At 38.8% G+C, this 19,913-nt stretch overlaps 6 protein-coding genes across 6 annotated transcripts; 4 read left to right on the top strand and 2 right to left on the bottom strand.

Annotated features, from left to right (window-relative positions):
• Nucleotides 1-1,939: 1,939 nt before the first annotated feature.
• Nucleotides 1,940-3,513, bottom strand: L201_006578 (uncharacterized protein; the record flags this gene model as incomplete). The annotated part of the gene is made up of 6 exons (XM_066222297.1): nucleotides 1,940-2,086; nucleotides 2,201-2,425; nucleotides 2,529-2,748; nucleotides 2,869-2,928; nucleotides 3,060-3,297; nucleotides 3,408-3,513. 6 exons carry the CDS (start codon nucleotides 3,511-3,513, stop codon nucleotides 1,940-1,942), a joined length of 996 nt encoding a protein of 331 aa, XP_066078394.1.
• Nucleotides 3,514-4,265: 752 nt separating this feature from the next.
• Nucleotides 4,266-6,695, top strand: L201_006577 (uncharacterized protein; the record flags this gene model as incomplete). The annotated part of the gene is made up of 11 exons (XM_066222296.1): nucleotides 4,266-4,477; nucleotides 4,608-4,692; nucleotides 4,796-4,926; nucleotides 5,003-5,018; nucleotides 5,100-5,217; nucleotides 5,293-5,331; nucleotides 5,421-5,569; nucleotides 5,648-5,715; nucleotides 5,792-5,870; nucleotides 5,961-6,161; nucleotides 6,243-6,695. The coding sequence occupies 11 exons, from the start codon at nucleotides 4,266-4,268 to the stop codon at nucleotides 6,693-6,695; spliced, it is 1,551 nt and encodes a 516-aa protein (XP_066078393.1).
• A 1,683-nt stretch (nucleotides 6,696-8,378) lies between these two features.
• Nucleotides 8,379-10,317, top strand: L201_006576 (uncharacterized protein; the record flags this gene model as incomplete). The annotated part of the gene is made up of 11 exons (XM_066222295.1): nucleotides 8,379-8,482; nucleotides 8,550-8,649; nucleotides 8,715-8,823; nucleotides 8,920-9,043; nucleotides 9,119-9,191; nucleotides 9,269-9,414; nucleotides 9,493-9,528; nucleotides 9,601-9,663; nucleotides 9,734-9,836; nucleotides 9,898-9,948; nucleotides 10,027-10,317. 11 exons carry the CDS (start codon nucleotides 8,379-8,381, stop codon nucleotides 10,315-10,317), a joined length of 1,200 nt encoding a protein of 399 aa, XP_066078392.1.
• A 659-nt stretch (nucleotides 10,318-10,976) lies between these two features.
• L201_006575 (uncharacterized protein) lies at nucleotides 10,977-11,568 on the top strand (the record flags this gene model as incomplete). The annotated part of the gene is made up of 4 exons (XM_066222294.1): nucleotides 10,977-10,998; nucleotides 11,133-11,187; nucleotides 11,324-11,394; nucleotides 11,513-11,568. The coding sequence occupies 4 exons, from the start codon at nucleotides 10,977-10,979 to the stop codon at nucleotides 11,566-11,568; spliced, it is 204 nt and encodes a 67-aa protein (XP_066078391.1).
• Nucleotides 11,569-12,675: 1,107 nt separating this feature from the next.
• On the bottom strand, nucleotides 12,676-15,659 carry L201_006574 (uncharacterized protein; the record flags this gene model as incomplete). Its single annotated transcript, XM_066222293.1, has 8 exons — nucleotides 12,676-12,979; nucleotides 13,046-13,112; nucleotides 13,170-13,570; nucleotides 13,626-13,835; nucleotides 13,886-14,175; nucleotides 14,229-14,345; nucleotides 14,399-14,713; nucleotides 15,414-15,659. 8 exons carry the CDS (start codon nucleotides 15,657-15,659, stop codon nucleotides 12,676-12,678), a joined length of 1,950 nt encoding a protein of 649 aa, XP_066078390.1.
• A 455-nt stretch (nucleotides 15,660-16,114) lies between these two features.
• L201_006573 (uncharacterized protein) lies at nucleotides 16,115-18,598 on the top strand (the record flags this gene model as incomplete). Its single annotated transcript, XM_066222292.1, has 10 exons — nucleotides 16,115-16,318; nucleotides 16,394-16,663; nucleotides 16,731-16,843; nucleotides 16,903-16,991; nucleotides 17,058-17,250; nucleotides 17,323-17,517; nucleotides 17,578-17,686; nucleotides 17,746-17,800; nucleotides 17,860-18,236; nucleotides 18,368-18,598. The coding sequence occupies 10 exons, from the start codon at nucleotides 16,115-16,117 to the stop codon at nucleotides 18,596-18,598; spliced, it is 1,836 nt and encodes a 611-aa protein (XP_066078389.1).
• Nucleotides 18,599-19,913: the final 1,315 nt, after the last annotated feature.

The raw sequence follows: 19,913 nt of genomic DNA, 5'->3' as shown, positions 1-19,913 counted from the left end.
TATAACATTGAATCACAATATGAGGATATGAGAGAAGATTTGATGTTGTTGATGATTCGTAACGATGTTGGGCTAGGACGTGCGAACGAGCTGAAACAATCTATCAAAGGCGATGCTGAACCTGATCCCTTTGATCTATTACTGATAGTATACTCTGAAGATGCTAACAGGATATTCAAGCTATCCTTTTTGTCGTGTCTGCGAGCAGATCTATCCTTCTGTTAATCTAGATGATGAACTGGTGAATCGTTAATTCATGGATGACCAAGCAAGGAATTGATGATTGATGACTTCTATCAACGCGTTGTTCTTTTTTTTCTGAGATGAGGGTGTCTGAGAGTCTAGATCTGTCTATTATTGTATTTGATAGTAGATATCTGATGATCCAACGTCCTTTGTTGAGTTCAGAATTGTGGTGTATAGGTGTATGTGCGCGTGGAGACCAGCGAAGGTGTCCAAAGCTCAAAATCAGCGGAATTTCCTCAATTTCTTTCCAAATAATTATGATGTACGATGGCAACCAGAACAATATTCGTATCTACTTTCTATTTTGAATTTTGAGTTTGGATAAGGTGAGATAAGATATAATATAATTGATTCGTTTTTGACTGTTGTTTGTTGTCAACTGTTACTGTTACTTCTACTTTGGCGGTTATTTTGATACTTTTGGGTGATTTTTCAATTGTCTTTCTATTTAATAATAATAGATTATGATGAACAAGCGCGAGCCCAAGAAATGCCGAGATTAATTGTTCTGATAAAACTAAAAATTGGCCCGAGCTTCTTTCTATCGTCGTATATACGTCGTTGTTGATTTCCGTCGTTATATCCGTTATAGGTCGATGATGATTCATAAGTTGTTTACGGTCAAGATTGGAATGCTTAGGCTGTAGATGCAATGATACGATTGTTCAAACTGTCTAAATAACAACAATAACAAAAACGGTCACCGACCACCGCTAATACTTTACCATACTCGTACAACTGAGAAGTCGTTACTCATACTCGTAGTTGATGCTTAATTCACTCTGCGACTGTAACTACTGTTGAAAATATCCAGGGTATATGACACCGTCGCGTCAGAAAAATCCAAAGAGAAAAAAGAAAAGAACAAAAAGATCCGAGCACGCGTTGTAGGGTAACCGTTGGAAAATTAAAGGGTCGAAACATGAAAGGGGGCCCCTTTCATAGCTTAGAATGTTAAATGGAGGGGAATATTAAAGTAATTTCGTATATCTACCACACCAAATTTCTCTTCGAACAGAGAGAGCCAGAACTCTAACTACAATCTTCTTTTTATCTTTTTATCTTTTCTTTCTTCTTTTTCTTTCTATCTTTAATCGACTGATCTTCTTGATCACTATCTTCAGGACCATTTAGTCATATTCATAGGTGAGTGATCTCTTTTATGTTTTCCAGCACATTTCCCTCTTCCTCCCCTCCCTCTCAATAGTATGATATAAAGATGAACAAATTATCTTCAACCCACCGAGTACACTTTTGTTAAAAGTTATAAAGAGGTATAGAAAATAATACACACTGAAAATTCTGAATATCATTATTGTTTTACCTTCATTTCGTCATCGATCAATCGTCATGCATCATGCGAAACGAAAGGAAGAGTTAAACGCTGACTATTATGTTGTCGAACAGATTTCCCATTATATACCGATAACATACAATATTCCTGTAGTAGAGCAACGATTACCTTTTTACAAAGTCTATGTCAATAGACCGATATATCTTATATGCAATTGACCTGCCTCTTATGACCTACATTGTTCCACTCCTATAATGCCAGCAAAGCTATTCTTTTGCTGCTCAATACGATCTTACTGCCTTTCTATGAAAGGGAAACTTGAGCGGAGATATATCCATTTATGACCATACTCCCTTCATACACTGCCTATACATACTGTACATACTATACATACGAATACTATACAATCAAATCCTTTGTTATACCTGGATAAATTTTCTCGACTTCATCAATCATTTCTTTATAAAATATCTTGGTTGCATTTATACCTTTTCCAGAAGATAACCAACTACTTTCAGAATAAGATGGAGCGCATTCAGACCAATACTATACATAATCAATTGCCAAAATCATTGTCTGGACGTCAGTTTCTCTTATATATGAATGAATGCACCAATCTCGTGTGAAATCATAGGAGTCTGATTCGTTTGTTTGACTTACATCATAACTTTGATCACCATAAGCCACAGCAGAAGTGATATTTCTTGCACCTTTCTCCGCACTTCTAGCATTCAAGAATAAAAATGGAGTACCAAAAATGATAAATCCAATTGACATATCATGATTTCTACCTAAATTAGTTATTGCTAATCCTGGTGAAACTGTTATAATTGATATATTAGGCAGTGAATTTATCAGTGATCTTGTTACCATTTGGAGTAACAACTGAAGTACGATAAATACAACAATATCAGCGCTAAAAATCTTATATCGGATACTCAGTTCATAAAAAGGTCATTTGAATGAATTACATATGAGCTTAACTTACTTTAGATCTACTATATATCTTCTTGTTATCGAAAGTCTCTTTATCATTAAAAGCTTTAATGATTGAAGTATTATTTTCTATAGATCTTTCGATCGGTTCAATATTGGCTGTGGTATGTAGTCCTGATCCAGTGAAAATGATTTTTGGTTTTGCTGATTTTTGCAATAATGGTAAGAGAACTAAAGATAATAAGAGTGGTGATAATACGTTGGTCTGAAACCTATCATATAACGATAGAAAAAAAGTATTTTGTGAGCATATACTTCTAACTTGTATCATATATCTAAAAAACAAGGTTGATCCATGTCAATGTTGGGGAAACCCATGAAACAGGACTTACGTTTTCTCATATCCATCTTCAGTAAATTCGGCTGGTTTGATTGTATTTCCAGGATCGATACTAATTTACACACATATATAAATATGGCATGGCAGTCAATCAGATTGTTTGATCAGCTTCTTTCTTTTGGAAATTTTCCAAAATCATTTTAATGTAGATAATCTATAAAGATGTTTCCTTGATTAACTCACCCAGCATTATTAATTAAAATATCAATTTTATCTATACCTTTCTCTTTAAGAGTCTCAGGTAAAGATTTAATCGTACTCAAATTATTCAAATCTAAAAACGTTATTTCTGCTTTCAAGTCTGTATGTAAAGATTGTAATTCCGAAACAATCTTTTGTGTAGATTCAATTGATCTAACACCTAATATTATTTTGGAAGGTGAAGCTAAACAAAAATGTTTTAACGATTCTAATCCAATACCTAGAATCACATTGTAAGTATACAGATATTAGCTTTGTCAATAGTGGTATATATAGGGAGTCATAAATGAAGGAATGAATGAATAAACAGGTCGATGAAATTTGACTTACCTGAATTAGCACCAGTTAACAAAACGACTTTATCTTTTAAATAAGCACCTTTTGGAACAGGTGGTAATCTAGTCCATTGTCTACCTAAGAACGTCCAGATTGTCATTTTTGTTGACGGTAATTAGAAGTGGTTCCTTGCTAGAATATCGATGAAGAAAGGATATAACGATAGGAATAGAATGAGAAGGACGAGAACTCTGGAAAAGCTCTAAAAGTATTTGCTTATTCGGTTATATTCAAGCTCTTCATGCATGAGTAATTATCTCTTCTTCAATGATATCGATAAGTGAGGGATGGTTTTTGAAACAATGCTTAGCTCTGTGTATACGACTTGTTTCAGTACAACAATCAACCAAGATATTAGTCTTGAAGATAGCTGACGGATCGAGGCCGACGGATCGCCCGACGCAGGTTTATTAACCGATCTTGTTGGTCTCTTTGTAGAATCATTGATGTCCCGGAAGAATGATGATAGTTGCAACATGCATACTACATTCTTTGACGATCAGCCACCTAATTGATCGCTCGTCGAGCAGATTACGATTAATGAACACCATGCATTGCTTTCTGCTCATTTGATTATATTATGCCCAACCCTCTTTGAACTGGATGTAAGATATATATGCCCTGTAGAGTACCATCGTCATTATCACGGTTACAAAAGAGCAAGTCAGGCACGATGATAGCGTTATTTTCCCGACAAAATAGGAAACGGTGAATCCTCACTCTGACTACAACCAAAGCAACGATTGTAAGAGGATAAGATGAACTTTTTCAATATCAAATAATCTCGAGTGACAGGATACATGAGATGCTAAATTAGACATATCGAACTGTGTATTGGCGAAAATATTCAGTATGATTAGGCAGCATCACCTTGTTACGCGATTTACACATCGACAGATAAGAACATTCAACTCTTCCTCGATAAATCAAAGTAATTTACCTGTCGTACCATTATGGATAAATGGTCAAGCTGTAACGTCATCTTCAAGTGAATCTGTCATACATAAACATTCTAAAACAGGTGAAGAAAGCTGCAAAGTGGTTGTAGCGGGTGAGGAAGAAACGTAAGTCGATGTGACTCTTCTACAAAATCATTAGTCACATCGTCTACAACCCGCCTTTAACGGGAACTGCATGTCACCAACAAGTATAAGATCAATACTGATAAATGTTCATGATTTTTTACTAAAACAGAAAACAAGCTATAGAAGGATCCAGGAAAGCTTTTGAACAATGGCGTGATGTCAATGGATGGGAAAGGAAAGGTATTTTACAAAATGTGAATTTGATTTAGATAATTTGCCTCGAAAATATACATATTTGTCCATTAAAGCTTCAACGCTGATCGTTGACGTGACGTGTATCATTACATACCTGCACAGGTTGTCAAACTGCTCAAAGAACGTTCGAATACATTTACGGAAGCTTTAAGAGCAGATGCATCATTCGCAGATATAGTTATTTCAGGTGATCAAATGTCTGCCATACATTTAACTGAAGGTGCAGCAGAAACGTAAGTGAATTATATATTTCTACATGACAGATTTTTCATCAAACTGATCAGGTGTTTTGTGGTTATCTCTGATCAGAGCTATATCGGTGGAGGTAAATGATATTTTTACCTATATAACAAAGCAGGAATTGTAATCATTCAATAGTAGCTGATACAGACATATTGGGATGTAGGGAACGATACCTCAAACTAAAGATGGAAATTTTTCAATGATATTACGACAGCCTTATGGTCCTGTATTAAGTATACCAGCTTTCAATTATCCTTTGACATTAGCTATGAGAAGTATAGGTAAGTCGTTTGAAATTACTCAATACGATATTTGTGAAACTTTGTTGCTAAACTTATTGACTTGCTCATTCATAGCAAATCCCTTGGCTTGCGGAAACACTATTCTCCTAAGATGTAAGTCTGTAGATCGTTCTCGCTTTCACTATTTAGCCTCATTGTTGACTTCTGATCCATGACTTCTTGACTGATTTAACCTTTTATAGCATCACCATTACTACCACAATTTTTCGGATTACTAGGTCCATTATTTCAAGATTCAGGTTTACCAAAAGGAGCTTTACAAACGCTAAATTTCTCAGATAAGGATGTTCCTGAACGAGTGGATCAAATGATAAGCCATAAAGATGTAAGAGTGAGTACCGACCTAGGTGGTTAACGGTACAAGGTAATTGTATCATTGATCAAATAATCATAATCTCGCTATACCTAGATGATAAATTTCACTGGATCAGTAAGGTTAGGTAAAATACTAGCTGCGAAATGTGGCGAACATCTCAAGTGAGCAAAATCGAATTATTATGGCGGAGCACAAAATTATCGTACAATTAGCTAACTTGTGGGATGGTTTACCTAGACCTTCTCTCTTGGAATTAGGTGGAAAATCAGTTGCTATAGTCTTACCTAGTGCCGATTTGAAATTGGCCGCGAACAATGTGAGTGATCATTGCTGCCTTTTTGAAGCTTCCCCGTCTGCTCTACCCAAGCGGCTTGGTAGATGCTGATATGCCATACGGTTTTTGAAGATTCTTTTCGGAGCATTTTTCAATTCAGGTCAAGTATGTATGGCTACGGAGCAAGTTCTAGTACACTCAGACGTTGCAGCGGAATTTGAGAAAGTCCTGAAAGAAACAGCTGAAGAAGCAAATTGGAGTGAAGGTATGGAGATGGTCAGACCTGGATCTGGAAATGGTGCTAAAGCGTTATATGATGATGCTGTAAAAGAGGTAAGAGTGGGAATCTCGCTATAATCTATAATTCCCATCTTGATGGTTCTAATGAATGATTTGTGATTGTATGGATATCAGGGAGCCAAAACACTTTATTCATCTTCATCAATGTCGGCGTCATCTTCATCACCAACATCATTCCCACCAACAATAATCACATCACTTTCATCAAGATCGAAATTGTTTAGAGAAGAATCATTTGCACCATTACTATCAATACATACATTTAAATCAAATAAAGAAATATTAGATTATTCAAATTCACATTTAACTGGATTAACTTCATCAATATTTACTACTGATTTCAATGAGGCTTTTAAATTAAGTGAAAAATTAGAAATTGGTGCAATACATATAAATGGAATGACAATTCATGATCAACATAATTTACCTCATGGTGGTTGGAAAGAATCTGGTTGGGGTAGATTTAATGGTAAAGGTGCTATTGAAAGTTTTACACAAACTAAAAATATTAGATTTGTAAATAATCCTATAAATTTCCCACTCGATGCGATTTATAAGGGTTTATAATATTAGAGAGGGTATTTACATGAGTCAATCGTAAGGGTGTGTATGATGCTTTGGAAAAATCTATGGATCTAAGGTCAGACAAAGGCTATTCCAGTTCATACGGGCATGATGCATGACCCGGATCATAGAGTTACTTATAGGCTGGATGGTAATAAAACACCATATATATTCGGAAGAAACGGGACATTCGATATCTCATATACAGTATGTATACGTGTACACACAATTAACGCCCAAAGGGAACACTCATTCAAAGGTGCTCAGCTGCTCAAAATATGCAATCGAAAGGATGATAATTTTCATGACTTGACTACCATCATTCAACAATCCATATTCATCGGATCAGAACCGTGGGGAGGCTTATGTGTTACGGTTGGTGTATGGGCCATTCCATACAGTATCATCAGGTACTCGTACCATTTGATTTAGGGTGTGTGTCGACTGGGTTTTCGGCCATCAAGAGATCTTTTCGTTGCGTACAGCGGTGCAGTATATGGTCTGTGGTTGTTCATTTTGTTCTTGACAACGATAGAAGGATGAGGTATGTTTCAGGTACGTTTATATGTATATAGAAACGCACGAACCCCCTTGTTCTCTACATCCTTTCATTTTCTTGTTCTCCTTCTTCTCTCAATTGAAAAATCAAAGCTTAAAGGGAAATTATCCGAAAATTCTGCGTTGTCCGAAAAGCGGCCACTGTGAAGAGCAAGTATCATGATATAGCATTTTATCATTCATTATTGATGATCAGCAGATGTACCTGAATTACACTTCACTCCCTCGTCAATCTATCTTTTCTATCTTTGGGCTCATCCGGTCAAACAGAACAATTGATTGTCAAGTAACGCATCAACTGATTGTTATAACATGCTCCACATCACGTCTCACTCTTAGCATCGCAGAGGGCGATCCTGAGTGATATCAGGTCACTCCCAATGGGGCGTAACAAGAGAGAGAGGAGGACGTAATACATTAAATGATCTGCTTTGACCATTCCTTTCATTGAAAAATCCATCTATACATGGATACATAACTAGGTACCATCAAATCAAGGTTTTGAAGGTCTTCTGTTAAGCGCTGCACATAACCCGAAAGACGAGATATTCCCAAAGGGCGAAAGAAGAGGGAACTTCGATATTCGATATTCAACAAAATGGTGATCAGGTTCAAAGAACACAAGAATAGTCATCTCTATCAGTCGACAATCAATCAACTTACTTCTTCCCTTGCTGTCCCTTTTCCTTCCAAACAAGGGTAAGAGAACTTGATGGATGGCGGTTTTCCCACATCGGATTCAAGTGGATCACGATATAATTTTGGCGTTTTTCAAAGGTAGTCCAAGGTTGTGTATATATATATCCAAAGGCAAACAAGAAACAATTTTCATTCATTATCGACTTTATCTATCTCCTGATTTTGTGTATATATCCAATACTAAATACTTTAGATTAAAAGTTCTCAGCCTTACACAATCTATCTGAAAAGCTTTCCTTTATAATTGACGACCGAAAGGTATCTGAAGATCTTGTAGATCAACATACGATTTTTCGATCGATATATATACCTATATATATATATATACATACTCTACCCAGCTTTCAAGAAGTATATAACTTGTGCTATTATATCATTTTATAATCAAGGTTCCCTCCCTCGTCCCAGATATCTCCACCTAAACTCAAAATGGCTTCAATGACTCCAGACCAGCTAGCGGTGGCGATGGAAGCAGCAGCAAAGGCTTCAATAGATTCACATCATAACTTGAATTTGGGAACTTTCTTTGTGGCGTAAGTTGAACCTTTTCTCCATTTGATATAGCGATCAATAGGCTAACGACAAGATTTGAAACAACAGGTCAGCAACAGATACTTTACTGTGTGGTATTATGATGGTCCAGCTGATCAACTACTGGACTTGGTCCAAAGAAGATAGGTGGTTCAACAAAAGCATTGTTGTGAGTTCTCATCCTTCTTGACTTGGACGTTCATCACACCAGATGGCTTATAAACCTTTTCACAGATTGTTACAGCTATATCAAGTTTCGTAGCTACGATATTCATCATTGTATTGATGTTCAGGCTTTTCGTGTATAATTTCGGTACATATTACCCATTTGCGGCTTTGAATCGTGAGTGTAAATCCTCGTGTTCATCATTTCTCATATCAATTATCCCTGTTACAATGGTTGATCGTATACTTACTGATTTAATGTTATTCATAACAGTGTTAACCTACATGAGTATCATCGATATTATACCTTCCGTCGCAACACAAATATTCTTCGCTGAAAGAGCATACAAATTGAATAATCGATCCATGACCCTCTTGATAGCTATCAGTATTTGTTTGTAAGTAAATTCTAGCCAAGCATCAACGAGCTATATCGATACTTTCAGCTTGCTGACTTTTGCAATTCTTGACAGATTGGCTTCGATTTGTGGTGCAGTTGGATTTCCTCCCGCTAGAGGTGCTCGAAACATGGCGACAGGTGAAGGTGTGAGTCTGATATTCCTCATTTAGAATCAAAACTGCTGGGATGCTGATTAACAAAATAATATCTCTTAAAAACTCAGCAACAAAAAGCAGTTGCCTTCATGTATTTATGGCTATGTGGTTCTCTTGGAGCAGATCTATTGATAACTGGTTCAATCATGTGGAGTTTGCTCAGGAGTAAAACTGGTTGGAAAGAAACTGATGACACTATTACCAGATTGATTGCGTAAGTTGATCTTTCTACTACAAATATGAAAATTAAATCTGAATCTAAATCTGACACTGACCTTGTTTATTTATATAGCATTATGGTAGAAACCCAGTTACCTCCAACATTGGTGTGAGTAGCACCACCTATCCTACCATAAATTTGGCTCGAAGAGGCTGATCATAGTCATATTGCTCAAAATAGTGTTATTTTCTTCTTCATTGTAACTTTCGGTGTCAAGGATACATATCTTGACATCTTTGCTTTGTGGGTACCGCGTTGCGAAGAGGCTTCGGTAATAATAGTCGCTCATGCTAACGTTATTATCACTATATAGATGGGTACAATCCAAATTCTATACTTGTGGTTTACTCGCTTCGCTCAACAGTAGATATTCCCTTAGAAGAACAATGAGAAGCGAAACTTCTTCTCGGGGTAGAGTAAGTTATACTGTAAAATCCGATATGAGTAATCGGACTCAATGTCTATTTCCTCTCTCAGACTTCTCGAACCGCACCTGTCATTCATGTCTTGACAGAAACATACGTTCAAGTGAGTATCAACCTGTTGTCCAAAATAAGTGTGCGTCAAACAGGAAATTTTACTGATATGACCACATTACAATTCTAGCGAGACGCACCATCCTCACTCACATCACCAACTCAATCTCGCGCGACTACTTTAAGACCTACATTTTCACATAAGGTACATCGTGGAATTGCTAAAGATCCACTAGATATTGATGATGATTCAATTGAATTGGAAGAAAAAACACCTCAAACACCTACAAGTCATTCAGGTCAGGAATCATCATCATCTTCAGCTCATATAGATTTGATCGATGAATATTCACAAAAATTAGATTACATTGAGAATGAAAGTAGAACTGCTTTAACTGGTGATTTAACCCAAGGGAAATAGATTAGATTAATCCCATAAAACCATTGATGTTGGATTAGATTATAACAGGTGAAGCTTTCACTTGACTCTCTATAATAGCAGTCATATGTTTGAAAAGCTGTCGTACTTCGTGTTCTGTTTATCGTGTCAAACTTTACTTTGTCAAGTCGTTTTGAGTAAATTATATTGTCTCACAGTATACCTGAATGAATTTTGTCGGACTGTGGGATTTATGTGCTTTCTTGTTTCCGAGTTGATATTGTTACCCCTTCATGCATGTCATTATTTGTAAGAGAATCAAAGATATGTCCCTACATGAGATCTTGCAGATCATGATGATCACTCTAGATACAAGATTGCTATGCAGTTTCAAAGCTCATGCATGCACCGCAATGCGCAATGCGTAACTCATCATGCTCGACTCTGCTGTGTCTTATCGGAAGCCGAGTTAAAGGGATGAAAACCGAAACTGATGACGTCAGATAATGCTTGGCGGGTTTAGCCGAAAGATTATGTGGAAGATACATAAATAGAGCGACTTGTCCAAAAATATCCTTCACTGTTTGTTTGGTTCATACTTCATTTCACACTTTATTTCATTCCATACAATCTTGAATCCCCTTTAACAACAAGTCATCACCCTTACACACCACTTGTAGTATATTCAGTATCATCAAATCATGGCTAATAGACCACCTTCATGTAAGTACTAACCCTTCTTGAGGAAATGGCATATCGGCAAAGGGGATCCTCTCTATCTTTTAACCCTTCTGCCCATCTCGTTCCATTCGACCTTTTTCTACCTGATATCAAAAGCTAATACTCAAAGGTTATAGCTACTAGCGATGTTCTCCTGTACTTTTTAGCCTTGTTTATACCACCACTTCCAGTGTAAGTAAGACTGTATTCACTTGCGACCCGTTTCATCTCATCCCTTCATACATCGTGACGTATCCCTTTTCGATCACTTCTTCTGACACTTTTCCAATCTGCTTAAACACCATTGACTGACCTCCTATGCATATAGATTCATGAAGAGAGGTTGTTCAGCCGATATACTGATTAATTTACTCTTATGGATTTTGGGTTGGATTCCAGGTGAGAAGCACTTTTTCTTATTTCTCAAGTGAAATGCAGAAAAAATCGCAAAAGATGATATGAAATGACGTTTCAACACAGAGGTTTATCAGCTAACCTCATCTCTGTCCCATCTCAGGTGTTATTCACGCTTGGTATATTATCAGTAAATATGAGAGACCAGCAGGCTATTAGTATGAGAAATCCGATAAATATACTATTTAGTAGGAATTAGACCTTTATCCACAATAGATAGTCGCTTAATATTGGGTTGCGCTCGATTTATGTCGTCAGGAATCCGATCGTCGGCTTATAGAAGTATAGCAGATTAGACAATATGTGTTGTAACAAATTTGTTTTCAAGGGAAATATACATAAATTTCCAATAAAGATATGAATTTAACGTTTTTACAATATCAAAGTAGGATACCTCATACTGCATCCCATATATGTCTCATCGCACCACGCCAACTTGATACTCGCAGATCTCAATTCCAAAGTGATCTCGCACAGAATCACAATGGTGGTATATATATATATATATGTATATACATGGTATTTCATCACGCAATGATAGTTATAAATATAAGATACATTAATCACACTCCTCCATTCATGGTCCAGGTTCCAACAAGCGACAAGCGGTGAGAAACAGCGATGAAGCGATTAAGATTGATAATTTGATTATTTAGGTTTTCTTTTCTTCCCTTTTACGGGTTGTTGGAAATTCTTGATATCTTGATCATCATCTTTGGGGAAAATATAGGGGATAGAGTGAGAAATAAAAGGAGCTTCGAAGATACACAAAGAGCCCAACTGAAATTGTTAAAAGAGTAGAATGATATCACAGGCAAGTAGAATGGTAAGATAAATAGAAATAGCCACGTCTTCATTCTCATACATGAGTTGGTTTATTTTGGTTGGTATTTTTGAATTGTGATATCGATAAAATTCGACAAAGCTTTAATTGTGGCCTTCAGACAAACACTCGTTTTAGTTGATGATTTGGTTTGTTGTTGAGTTTTCGTCTGACATCCCATGTGTGTATGGAAGGAAGAGTTTGGACGGATGAAAATAATCAAAAAGAAAAGGAGAGAGATAAAGGATTATGTTATTATATGGAGCAGGAAGAAGATGATCACACAGAAATATGTTTCCCCAAAGATGATGTATTGGTGTGGTTTTTTCTTGTTGTACCCCTATTGTCGCTTGTCTTCCTCCTGGACCCTGCATATCTCTTACCCTACTGGAACCCTTCACAACGTCCTACCGCCCCTCCACGAAGAGTCCTCATCTGCCAGATTATACAAAGGCTTCGGGGGGTATAGTACCTTTAATCTCCTCAAAGTTCTTCAATGCAGCTTCAAAGTTCCATCCGTTTTGTTCTAAACACAACTGTGAAAATTGAGCGTTCATGCCCGTACGTTGGGTCATTTGGGTGATGAGAGCATCGTTGTTGGCCGCTGGTGCGATGGAAGGTGGTTGTATGGTAACTCCATGGGTAGCCAGTGATCGACCACGTTCATCAAACGCGGCTGTTCCGAAATACGAGTGAACAGTCATGGTATCGGAGAGGATAACAGCTGGCCATCCAGCGTTTGCAGCACTATTACAGATGGGGCAACAATGAGCTAACACGCGATGCGCCGTTATTAACAACACATCAACTCACGGTGAACCTGGAACAGCAGGAGATAAAACAAAAGTTCTTGAGAAAGTTCTGTATGTTCCTGATGGCACTGCAGAAATCGTCTGATCAGCTCTTACAATTATGTGTCGGTCGACAGCCAACTTACTTTCTTCGAATTCCCCTTGGATCATAAGGCATAATTTGGTATTTTCACCTTCACCATCTAAAACCCAAGTATCGAAACACCATTTTGAGGGATCTGATAAAGGATGTTTAGTTCTGGGAACAGCCTTATTCCACCATCTTAATAGACGTTCAGAATCGGCAGGATTATGAAGACTGTCCATTCTAGCTTTGATACTGGTTGTACCCCTAAAAAAGTTTCGACTTGGTAAACTGGTCCAAGCTTCGAATGGTACAGGTTGTGGCCGGTTGCCCCTTGTCTTCTGGATCTCAATTTGTGCGGCTGACCGGGAATGTAGCGTATTGGCGGATATTGAAATAAGTGCGTTGGGTACATAACCAGTTATGGCTGCGCTTCGGTCGTTATCAAATAAGGTGAAGAATCTATGTAGCAACGGTCAGAAGGTGCTTGTCCAATGGGCAGACATGGCATACTCACTTTGCACAGAATTGCATAGCTGGTTCCTTGACACCTTCTTCGCCAAAGCCTCCTTCTACATCACATGGAAAGGTGAATGGCTTGGCGACGAAAGCAGCCTTCTGGTCATCAGTCAGACGGACTTTTGGCTTTCTGTCAATGGGTAGTACAATTCTTTCAAGTTCTACACCATCCAAAATTCGTAAACCAGGGAATCGTCGTAAAATTTCGCTAAAAAGGTGTTAGCATATTTCCAGCTGTTATACACCGTTAATGCTCACTGTTTGTAGGTATCGGGACCATCAGGTTGCTGAAGCATCTTTTCTCTGAATGGTGAACCATTTAACTTGATTTCGACGAGACTCTTCAAACTTCCTGCGCCAGCGTTGGCTTTACCTTTCTTCTCACCTGCAGCTCGAAGATGATCGAGTTCACTAAGACCTCTGATTGGATTTCCACTTAAGTCGAGGGCACGGATGTCAGGGAGTGTAAGGGGGAGTTTTGATAACTGGTCTAATCGGTCGAGGTTGTTATTGGCTAAACTAAGGGTATGGATAGTGATTCCAGCGCCCTGTAGAGGCATAAGCATCTGATCGTACGAGATGAAAGATTCGCTTGAAGTACCTTTTGAACTACATCCTCGATAATTCTCCAAAATACTGTGCCTGCGTTAGGTGGTGCGTTAGGGTGTCCAGGTGGCAAAATACCATTCTCTTTCAGCCAAGCGTCACTTGGTAAATTCTGGAGCACTAGGTGAGTTCAGATCACCAAATTCTGTCGACTTCCTAACTTACCGACATATCAAGAACACCTTCTGCTATTACTCGTTTTCTAATCCACTCTTTCATTTCTTCACCATGCAATTTCTTAGTAAGTTCTGATTTAGAATGTTCTCGTTCAGCTTTACCACTCATTGTTTGAAGCTGTTTCATAAATGTTGGTGTTCCATCTGGATTTCTGCCATTGGGCTGACCTCCACGGGTAGGTCTGCTACCCCTATTACTTGTACTCCCCGAGTTTCCTATTCTAGAGGCTAATGATCCAGATTGTTGAGGTTGTTTTTGATATGGTTTGTTGTTGGCGTTGTTTGATGGGTGATGTCGCCCAGTCTGCCGGCGTGATGGTTGATAACATGTTCGATCATATGTGTGACCAGGCGGTGCAGGGATATCAATCGAATATGGCGTGTTCGTACCAGTATTGGGCGGTCGATGCGGCATGAGATGTAGTCCACGTTGACGGTAGTTGTTTCGGAAAGAAGTTTGGAGCGAATAATCCGGAAAAGTGAGCATACTACTAGATCCAAGTTCGATGACGGAAAAGGCTCGAGGGCGCATTGCGTGATACCTTCTTCGCAACAACAATACAGCAGTACTGAGAATTCTTCAAGTTGAATAGATACATTGCTGAGACCTTGACCCTAAGTCTGCGTATTCGTCTCTAGTATAACGCTGCTCATACTTGTTTAAAGGTGGGCAACATGCTGATCAAGGGTAGGTCGTGGCATCGATTTGTAAGGCAACGACGGATGAAAGGAGGGTATCCTTTAACGAAGTTTGCTCGATAAAAGACGATATGATTTCGCCATAGAAGTTTTATGTAACGCTTTACGGAGAGAAACAGGACAGCTTCAGATGGAAACCAGGTGGCAGTAGCTGCATCGCCGGTCCCACAAGAATTGGTCGCTGTTCTCCCGTGTATAAGGTAAAAAGGTATGCAAAAATCTTGTAATAACGCAATCACCTCTTCGCTGCATTACCCCTCGAGCCTATGACATGGAATAAAATTAATATGTGTGGTATTACTTACCTGATCAAGAGGTCCTCCAGACCTAGCACCTCTTCTACCTCCTCTACCTACTCTTCCTCCGTTATTACTTCCATCTAATTCCATACCTTGCTCTCTAGCTATACCAGCTCCTCTGAGTGCCGATGCTATGCCTCGAGAAGAAGGAGCACCATTGGCTGATCCCCTTATGGACACTGATGATGAGGATGCAGGAGCATTTTCTTGCTGGTTGTTCAAGTTGGCGAGAGCCTGCTGGAAGGCGGCCATGACTGTTCTTGTTGGGTGAAGGGTGAAAATAAAGGAAGACGAGTCAAGGCTAAAGCAAGAGGATGTATATGTCGAGGAAAATTGGCTTGAAAGAAAACGGTATTTGTCTGAGTACTTTGATTTCTTCAGGTATATTGACGAGAGCAAAGTATTGTATCGGTGCGGATGAGCAAGAAGAGAAGAAAGAACAACAATAAAGTAGATAGCAGTATATATCTATCTTTTTAGGTTATAGGTGGCAAGCAAGCTTCATCCGGGACTGATACAGCACGTGACTTTGTTCTATGGAGCGCCTATTCCAAAAGATCGTCTGGTCAATGGCAAGCCTAACTAAATGTATCCTGATGCACGCTCGATGAATTCGCTTTCTACAAAACCCATGTTTCATTATTTTCAACGATTTTAACGCTATATACATCGCTATACTCATCATTCACCATTGCGAATCAACCAATATGCCTGCACCAGTAGCAGCACAAGCAAATGGTAATGCCGCAAATGGACATGGCACAACGAAGTCCTCATCAGCGAAATCTCGAGGTGCTTTGAAAAGGTTAAAGGCGAAACAAAAAGCTGCTGCAGGGATAGGGAAGAATACAAATGGACATGATTCTGCTTCTGCTAGTGAACCACCAACAGATACAGAAAGTGATGCTGAGGTGAGTTAGTTCTACTTGTTGGTTTTTATACAAGAAGATTCTGAGATAGCTAATATAAAATTCTGTAATTACTAGTCTGTCACATCGACAAGTACAGCGGCAACTTCAGTTGATATAAATATAGATGCATCCGATCCAGCATATGCAGCATTTTCGTCCATCTTAGCTAGATTTCAAGGTGGTGAAGATGGTGAAACGATAGAGAATGATCAGAATGCTGGACCAGCAAAAGGAGAGGTGTATTATTCGGATGATGAAGATGATGACGAGGAAGATGTACAGCGAGCTGCTCAAAAAGCTTTAGATCAGGAAGGTTTAACTAGAAGGGAAAGGAGGAAAGCTGCTGTGAGCTATCCAATGATGATATACCCTCCGGTGCAATGAATATTTAGCTAATAAATTGAATTTTCAGAAATTGACAGTTGCAGAATTGAAACAATTGGTTGACAGGCCTGAAGTGGTAGAATGGTTCGATTGTGATGCTCGAGATCCTAGAACTCTGGTCAACCTGAAGTCATACCGAAAGTGAGCGCCTTCTCACGTTCCGTTATCTAGGAACATCAGCTGACACTGTCTCCCCTCAGTACTGTTCCCGTACCAGCTCACTGGAACTCTAAAAGGGATTATTTAGCAGGAAAGAGGGGTATTGAAAAACCACCTTATCTATTACCACGTAAGTATCATTATCACTTACTCATATTAATCGAAGGGCTAATAAGTCGATTTCGACTCCGTGCAGCGTGGATCGCCGAAACTGGTATTGGAGAACAACGAGATGCTATAAAAGCTAAAGAAGCTGAACAGACATTACGTCAAAAGACAAGAGAACGTGTACAACCTAAAATGGGTAAAATTGATATAGATTACCAGAAATTACACGATGCTTTCTTTAAATTCCAAACAAAACCTAGTATGAGTAAATTTGGTGAAGCGTGAGCTGCAGTGTTCTGGTCCTTCTGCGCGTCGCAGTACGAGAAGTTAATTAACTAGATTTTCCATCGCAGATACTACGAAGGAAAAGAACTTGAAACCGATTTACGAACGAAGAAACCCGGAGAATTATCTGATGAATTGATAGAAGCTTTATCAATACCACCGTTGGCTCCTCCACCATGGTTGATTGCTATGCAGAGATTCGGTCCTCCTCCAAGTTATCCAAATCTCAGAATTAAGGGTTTGAATGCTCCTATTCCTCCTGGGTGAGTCCGGAATATCGCTCTCTCACCACATGCGTTCCATGCTGATGTACTTGGTGTTAGCGCTCAATGGGGTTTCCACCCAGGTGGTTGGGGTAAACCACCTATGGACGATTTTAATCGACCGTTATATGGAGATGTGTTTGGTGTAATGCAAGGTGCTGAGATAGCCGTTAGTTATTGATCCCTTTTTCGCTTTAGACGTATAGTAGCTAACATTGTATCGTGCAGAACCAAGATCAAATCGACCGAACATTATGGGGAGAGATTGAACAATTGGATGAAGGTGAGTGTTTTATAGGCTGAAGTGTTTAAATTAAGTATATACTGATGTAACATCGATAGAATCTGAGGAAGAAGAGGAGTCTGAAGAAGAGGAAGAAGAAGATGAAGATGGTGAACCTGCACCTGTTAGATCAGGCAATGCACCTGCAGATGGCTTAGAAACACCTTCTGGATTAGCGACACCATCAGGATATAATTCTGTTGTATCAACCGTACCAGGTGGATTGGAAACACCAGATTTCATTGACTTGAGGAAAAATACCAGAGCAGAAAGTGAAGATGTGTCTTCAAGTGGACCGAGAGAATTGTATCAAGTTATACCTGAAAGGGAAACTTCAAGTAGAGGATTTATGGGTTCTTCAACTGCATATGATATTGGAAATGGTGGTAGACCAGGTGGTCCTTCGGTTTTGGGTGCTGAAGATCCAGGTAGAAAGGTGAGTTGAATCCATCATCTATATATCTATCATTTGACACTATCCGTTCATCTACATAATTATCCTTTTGACGTAATTCTGTCAATCAATTGGAAATATCGCTGACTGAGTATTTATACAATCATAAATAGCGTAAAGCAGGAGGTGATGTAGAAATATCAATTTCAGAAGATGAAGATCTAACACAAGAACAATTAAAAGCTAAATATGAAGCTTCAAGATCTCAACAACAAAAAGTTTATGTACCTGGTGCAGATGTTGATAGAAGTGGATTTGAAGATGTGATGTCAGGTGAAATGAAAAAGAGAGCAAGAAAAGATGATAAAAAAGGTAAAGAGAAAGCAGAGAAATTCAAATTCTAGAGCCAAACTTTGCTTTTGGTTTTTTTGTTGTCCGTAGAAGTACTACGAGGAGTACTGCAACCAGATGGTAGCTGTCTTGTATTAAGACGGTATGTATAGCATACATAACATGCTTATCTAATGAATGCGCCTCATGGATCGAGTATTTTTCGTAATTCGTCGCTTTCATCTATGGAGTGTACTCAAAACGCTTATTTCTGCCTTTTGGATCCATATCATCGCTTCTTTCATCGACTTTGATGTATTCACACATCGCTTGATTGTTGAAATGGTAAATCGTTATCCGTCTGATAAGTCTACTCATGTCACGCTTGCGTTTCCTTTGCTCTTATTGCGACGCGTTTCGACCCGAAATAAAAACGTCTTTTGCTCTCGAAGAGAATTCTCCTTGAGCTCTTATTCAGGCTAGAGGCGGGAAGCGCGATGATGAAATCTTGCCAGCGTAGAAGCTATTCGTGAGATGAATTTGTTGTAGATTCAATATATTTCCCTGTTGTTTTCTTATTTACTTGCAAGCTTGACACCCCCGGGGTAAAAACCGTTCTTAACCCATGGAGAAGGTTTGCAAAAACAGGAACCGATCATTTCACAACATACACATATGCTCGAAGATTGGAAAACTAAATGAAGGAAGATAATTGAGAGAAGCTTCAAAAAGAACTTAGCCTGTCTGCTGGTAAACTTTGGGAAACGAGTCCCCTTTATTTCCGGGATAAAATGCTTTCAGATTATAACAAAAGACTACATCCAGAGAAGATTACACCATCACAGAGACTTGGCGAAATTCGTGTGATCCTGTTGAGCTATGCATTATCATATGTTCATAGAAGTGATTCTGCGGAACATTGGGAGATGACAACAAGGCATTCAAGGCAATTATATCGGCGTGATCCTCCTTTTTGGGCTTGCTGATTTCTGCCTGTGTGATCTGAGTGATTAATTATATTTGCAGATGACCCAAATATAATGAGGCCTCACTTCTAATCAAGATTTTGAAAGCCTCATTTGGGGTGTCTCAGTTGAGATTGTCCTAAAATTGTATCTTGAGCACTTCATTCGACTGGGCCTTTGACGCTGTCCGCGCATTTCAGACCTCCTATTCGGTCTTAAGATCATACATACAACAAAGGGAATTATTCATAGCTATCCAGACAGCGTGCCAGCGGCGCTGTAGGCGGCGATCTATCTGGATTCGAGCATCCACGTCTGTAGTTACTAGTGAGATGGAGCAGATGTCTCACTAGTTGGATATGCGATGCTGGCGTAGCGGAAGCTATTCCTACTGCAGCCCCAAGATGACTAAATATCCCCATGC

This window comes from Kwoniella dendrophila, chromosome 9, assembly GCF_036810415.1.
Source record: "Kwoniella dendrophila CBS 6074 chromosome 9, complete sequence".
Lineage (NCBI taxonomy): Eukaryota > Fungi > Basidiomycota > Tremellomycetes > Tremellales > Cryptococcaceae > Kwoniella > Kwoniella dendrophila.
The sequence above is the reverse complement of the archived record's forward strand: the minus strand, read 5'-3'. Positions and strand labels throughout refer to the sequence as shown.